At 46.5% G+C, this 6,435-nt stretch overlaps 1 protein-coding gene across 1 annotated transcript in view; it reads left to right on the top strand.

Moving 5' to 3' along the window:
* Window positions 1-6,435, top strand: part of PSTPIP2 (proline-serine-threonine phosphatase interacting protein 2) — a 68,355-nt gene that overhangs the window by 23,376 nt on the left and 38,544 nt on the right. Inside the window, exon 2 of the mRNA XM_019652713.1 lies at window positions 1,224-1,324. Within this exon, the coding sequence (XP_019508258.1) occupies window positions 1,224-1,324 (101 nt within the window). The remainder of the gene's footprint in view (window positions 1-1,223; window positions 1,325-6,435) is intronic.

The following is a 6,435-nucleotide window of genomic DNA, read 5'->3' as shown; positions in this document are numbered from 1 at the left end:
GAACAGACAAGTTGCTGTCCTTTTGTTCTTCAGTCTAGTTGTGGAGGACGTCACTTCACTGGCCCATGTTGGTATTATCATTGCGCTCTTCCAGGGTGAGGCATTCAGTCGCCGGCCACTGGACGGCCGCTTACGGCGGCTCACAGCAGCTCATGTCAGCTGCTGGCTGCTCACGCTGGCTGCCAGCAACTCATGGTAGCTTATGGCAGCTCACTGTAGCAGGGACTGCAGCCTATGCCATTGTTGGCGACTCATAGCAGCCCAGCTCCCGGTCGAGCTGTTGTTCACCATCTTAGTTGTAGAGGTCGCAGCGTCACTGGCCCTTATGTGACATCCGAACCGCAGCCCTGCTGCTCAGAGCTGGCACTTCCAAGCCAACTCTTAACCAATGCGCCACACAGCTGGCCCTAGAGGATTTTCTTTAAAGCCTCTGAGTTGTTAGTTTGGGGAGCTAAGGGGACTTTGATTTTCAAATGTACTGCATCTGGGGCTACTGCTTTGAGAGATTTAGGCAGCTTCCTCCAGCCTCAGAGCACATAGTAGAATAAAATAGAAACAAATTGCTAATTTAAAATAAAAAAATTCGTTTCCCCCAAATTGCGGCCGGTGACCCACGCGGAGCATGCTGGTTGCTGGGCTCCCTCCCCTCTGTGCTTCCCCGTGGAAAGCTGCTCTCCCTCTCCCACTCTCGGGGCCTGGCTCCTGGCTCAAGGCTGCTTGGCCTTTGCAGCCAAACCCTCCTCTCTCAGATGGGGCTTATTGGCTATGGGAAGAGATGTCATGGTCAAGTTCTGTGACAAGTTTAAGGATAAAGCAAACATTGTAGACCCTGGTTAAAATGGACCTGTGGTGTGAGTGAGGACTCACTCAGCAGGATGAAGGCGCTCTCTGCAGAAGGCTGGAGTGGGTGTCCAGACTGATTTAGGGCCCAGGTGGGGGCCCAGGTTGGGGCCTGAGCCAGGCCAGCTCCCTCGTCCATGTGCCTCTCAATCCTCTGTCACTTCCTTCCTGTTTTGTGGCCCTTGAGTTTCATAATTTTAGAAACTCTTCCACAGCTACTTGCATTCTTACTTCTTCTATTTTGTTCGCTTTGGTCACATATGCCTTGGAGGTAATTACGGTTTCAGGAACTCCCCATTGGCGGCTTCCCCCATCTCTGCAGGCCTCGAGGATTCTGTCTGCCTTGTTTCTGCTCTGACAAACTGTCTTTCTTTTTTCACCAGAACCCGGATATCCTCAGCACCATCGGCTACGACAGCATCATCCAGCACCTAAACAATGGCCGCAAGAACTGCAAAGAGTTTGAAGACTTTTTAAAAGAAAGGTATATGTTGTTTCCTCTCTGAAGACAGAGGGGAGGGCAAAATGCTCCCATACAAACAAGGAACAAGTCACTGTTTCTTGTTTGTTTTCAACGGTTCACAAAACCTTCTGTTGTAAGTGATGGAACGATCCTCAAGATATAAGTGGTATCTTTAGCCTAAAGTTCTTAGAAACCCGTTGGAGACATAAGATTTATGAATGAAACAGCAAACAAAATATAATAAAACATTAAGTTGTGTGATACCCATGACACTGAACGACCTCATGGGAGAAGGAGATGGTAGAGGACTGGCCGAAATAAGGAGGTGGGGTGGGTGCTTCATGGAAGAGGAGGTCCTTGAGGTGGCCCTTGGTGCATGAGGTGGATTTGATAGATGGAGGGGTATCCAGATGTCTGTGGGGGAACAGCAGACTTGGAGATGAGAATGAGAATGACCCATGTGGTGGTGATGGGGGGCAGAGCCTGCCTCAGAGACCACTGGGGCCAGGGAGCAGTGACAAAGGTATAGGACACATCGTAGCACACCGGAAGGTATAGGACACATCGTAGCACACTGGAAGGAAGCAGGCCTTGGTGGTGGGGAGAACTGTCTTGATTCAGAGGATTTTTTTTCCCTTTTATTTTTATTTTTGGATAAGATGTATTTTTTTTTAAAGATTTTTTTTATTTTTTATTGGGGAATTGGGGGGATGGGAACAGTGCTGGGGAGTTGGGGGAAGGGGAACAGATAGTTGCTGTCCTTTTGTTCTTCAGTCTAGTTGTGGAGGATGTTGCTTCACTGGCCCAAGTTGGCACCATCATTGCACTCTTCTCTGGCGAGGCAGATCAGTCGCCGGCTTCTGGACGGCCGCTCACTGCGGCTGCTGGCCGCTCACGCTGGCTGCTGGCCACACACGGTAGCCCCTGGCAATCCACTGCCACAGGGACTGCAGCCCACGCCGTCGCCGGCGACTCAGGGCAGCCCAGCTCCAGGTTGAGCTGTTGTTCAGCATCTTAGCTGTGGAGGGCAGTGTCACTGGCCCTTATATGTGGGATCCGAACCAGGGCACTCTGGCATCCCAAGCGAGTTCTTAACCATCGCGCCACTCGGCCGGCCCAAGATGTATTTTTTTTTAACGCTATACTTATACTATAGGGTGAGTTGGTTTTGTGGAAATCTTATTCATCCAGAATACTCCATCTCCCGGTGATTCTGGATGAAGGAGTGCTTTAGGGGAATGTTTGGCGAAAGATCCAGGCCTTTGGCGAGTCTCAAGCTCATTAACAGGTTCTATCTGTCAGGCAGTGAGTGAGAGAGTCATAGCTTGGAGATGCCGACCTCAAAGTGTTTTCAGTCAAGTCTCTTTATTTTCTACTCAAGAGAACATCAGGTAACACTGAGCTAACACTGGTAGCTGCTCTCCGGTGGTGTGGCCTCTGTCCTTGAACTGACTCGAAGGTCTGGGGGAGATGGAGCACTGCCACACGGTGCCCCTCAGGACGGGTGGACAGAGAGAGGTAGAGAGGCCTGTCCACTGTCAGCCTCCATGGAGATGGTCCCTGCGCCTCCTCCCCTAAGGGACCAGCCTCCCTCTTCTTACACAAGATGGTTGACGGTGGTGACACCAAGTTACAACTTTCCTTTTTCTTGACGGGCACTGGAGGCAGGCTTCCTCCTTTCTTCAGCAGAGCTCTGACCAAGTAGCAAGCAATCAAGTGTTCCACGACCGTGTAGGAGACGGAGACTGCAGGACATCCCTTGCTTTTGTGTTTCTCCAGTTAGGGCTTTTATAGATTTTCTCCTGGGAATGAAATAGCCTTGCCATACATCCATGAAGGAGGTGTTGGCTAATGGCCAAAGCTTCTACTACCCAGGCAGGACCGTCCAAGGGTCCCCTGACACAATGGGATGGCGGTGTAAATCAGCTGTGTTCACATTTTTTTTTAATGTAACCCTCAGTAGAAATACATTTTACCCCTTGAAACCTATGTAGTTTACTAACCATTGTCACCCCAATAAGCTTTAATTTAAAAAAAAAAGTAAAAAAAAAAGAAATTTTACACTGCCACCCAGTACACACATGCATAAAACAAAAGTTTAATAAAACATTACTACCCTATAATTTATTCAGTTCTATTTAATTAAAAAGTGCTAGTCATGACCCATGGAATTGATTTATAGTTCCCAAGTGGGTTATGACCCACAGTTTGAAAAACCCAAGTTCAAATAGAACCCAAAAGCAAAGATCTCACTTTTATAATGTTTCACAAAATTATATGGGAAAGAGGAAAAACAGACATGCAAATTAAAAAGGGTTACATATTTATACTGTATTTCTAGTATGTGGTCATTTTTCTCCAGGAGTGGCATAGTAAAATAAACCAGTCCCATGTGCTCTGATTTTGAGGAAGAATCTGCTGGCATCAGGTCCGAGTGTCAGATATGTATGTATGCCCTGAGCGTGGGGGTTTGAGGCCCCTAGCAAGTGGCCTGCCTGGCCTTTGGTTTCCCTTTCCCAGTGGTGTGCTTACCAGAGGAGGCTGCTATTACTGAGGAGAGAGCATGCGTTCCCCCACTATGTCCTTTTCCTTTTCAGAGATTAATTCATGTGAAGACGTGCAGTCCTCTTCAGGTTTTGGGGGTGCTGGCCTTTCCTCTTGCTCTGATAAGGTGTGGGACCTGGAACTTGGTCTGTTGAGTCTGAGCCATAGTCTGATGTTGCTGAAATGCCCTCCTTGGGTCTTGAGCATAATTTTACCGAGCTGTCATAAATTTCATGTGGCACCCTGGCATGTTCATATGGGCTAGAGGCAAAACACACACCCACATGGGCAAAGGTAACAGCAGTCTGTCATAATTGTTTATTATTTTGAGTTCATCAAGTGTGATACACATACATTTATAAACATTTTATGTTATGTGGCTAAATATGCCTTATATCCTAGTTTTGGGACATCCCCACTGAAAGTGTCAAAGTCCTATCATGCACCTCTCTGGAATTTCCGAGAACTCAACCTGCCCAGGAACAACAAAGGGAAGGGACAGATACTGCACCTCCAGTGTGAGCTCCTTCTCCCAATGCTTCCTAGATGGAATCCAGGACTATGACCCTCCATGCCAAGTTTTACCTCCATTACAGAAACTAGGAAGTAACCTTTTCCTTTGTTATACCCTGATGGACAGAACAATCACCCCAATGCAATGTGTAGTGTCAGATGCTGCTCTGGAGTGGGCAGGAATGATCTCTTTCTTTCATCTGTGTTGCTGATCCCTGGGCCATGTTTTATAGCACATGCTCTGTAGCTGGTAAGTCCTTAGTAAGTCCTGGATGACTTACTATAACACAGCAAGTAAGTAACAAAACAGAGTAACAAACAATCCATCAGCAAATTGCAAATTTGCCTAGTTTACCCTTTTACCAGCGAGAGAGGCATGATGACAATCAGACCAACATCTGAGTAGCTATATAATAACAACCACATATGGAACATTTGCTTTGTGCAGTGCTAGGAGCTTTGACTCAGTATCTCTAGTACTGTAACATTGAGGTTTATACATCCCTTTGAAGTATTCCCCTTTGACACACATCAACTGCATGAGGTATTATTATTTTCATTGTTTTTGCATGGAACTGTAGCTTTTTAAATGAGTTTGGGTAAGTAATTTACCTGGGAACCTAGAAAGTGACAGAATCCAGAACAGCTCCAAAGGTCTCACGCAGCTCCAAAGGTCCCTGTGTTTATGGCTGATCACCTCTGGGAAGAAGGATAGGATGGGCTTGTTTCCAGCACAGAGATTGTTTCTCCCTCCCTTACCTTTCTGATTCATACATTCTCTCTCATTACATCACTCTCTCTGTTCCAGCCAGACTCGTTTATTAGGGAGCATACTTTGGGTGTCTCTGCCTCTACATCTTTGCTCCATTATTTCCCCACCTGGAATGTCCTCCTTTGTCCTTGATGCCTAAGTAAATTCTCCCCATCTTTTTAAGTCCACGTCAAATTTTGCTCTTTTTTTTTCTTCTTTAAAGGAAGCATTCTATGTAACACTCCAGTCTGAGGTCATCCACAGGTTAACATTTAAAATGACCCTGTCTTGTCACTGGTAGCCAAGGTCCACTGTCTCTTCTGCCCCTAGAGCCCCAGGTGGGGCCAGACGTTACATACTGAGCTCTTGATATGAGCAGTTAATGAGAAATATAAAAATGAGGATAATCATACTGCAGAGAGTAGCTGGTAGTGATTAAGTGAGATTATATTCACAGTTGCAATTTATTGAAGGTGTGCTAGATACAAGCAAGCTACCATGTGTTCTGCATATATTATAGCTCATGTAATTCTCATAATAACTCTGTATGACAAGTTTTATCATCCCTGTTTTATAATTGAAGAAACTGAGGTTCAGAGAGGTTATGTGACTTGCCTAAGGTCAGACAGGTAATAAGGGGTGGACCTGGTTTCATACCTAGGAAAATTGGCCCCTGGGTCTGTGCTGTTAACCACTTCAGTATGCCTAATACATTACCTGGTACACAATAAGTGGTGGGTAAATGGTACCCATTGCTAATGTTATTATATTCATCCTAGAAAGTAGGTAGGGAATATATATCATTAGCTCCATTTTACAGTTAAGAAATCTGAGGTTTAATGGGTGTTTAAAAGACTTGCCCAGGATTACAAAAGCCATAAGTAATGGAGCCAGGACTTCTATTAATCCTATGTCTAATGGCTTTTTTCCACTTTACTTAATGGTCTCCTAAGATGACTGGGTATATTCTCTCAAAGGGGTTTTCTCCAGGAACTTGGCAGCCAGGTCAGCTCTCTTAAAAGTGTGTTGCAACACAGTCCTGAGTAGGGAGGAGGAAAGCGTGTTGTAGAGCCTTTATGGCTGGAATTCTGCACCGCTTGCAGGTTAGCAGCATACCTACGGACTGGGGGATCCCCCGCCCCAGTGCCTTGGGACCCTGTGCTCTTCCCACAAGCTCCTATACATCCCAGGGCTCCTTTGTCGGGAGAGGTCAGCTTGCCCTGGTTATAGCTCTCATGCTGGGATCCTCACAATGGGTCAGCTATCTCTTAGGGTGAGTTTAAGAATGGCAGATTGCTGGGGGGGGGGGCCAGGGGTGGGGGTG

Source organism: Hipposideros armiger, unplaced genomic scaffold, assembly GCF_001890085.2.
Source record: "Hipposideros armiger isolate ML-2016 unplaced genomic scaffold, ASM189008v1 scaffold_186, whole genome shotgun sequence".
In the NCBI taxonomy this organism is placed as follows: Eukaryota; Metazoa; Chordata; class Mammalia; order Chiroptera; family Hipposideridae; genus Hipposideros; species Hipposideros armiger.
The sequence above is the reverse complement of the archived record's forward strand: the minus strand, read 5'-3'. Positions and strand labels throughout refer to the sequence as shown.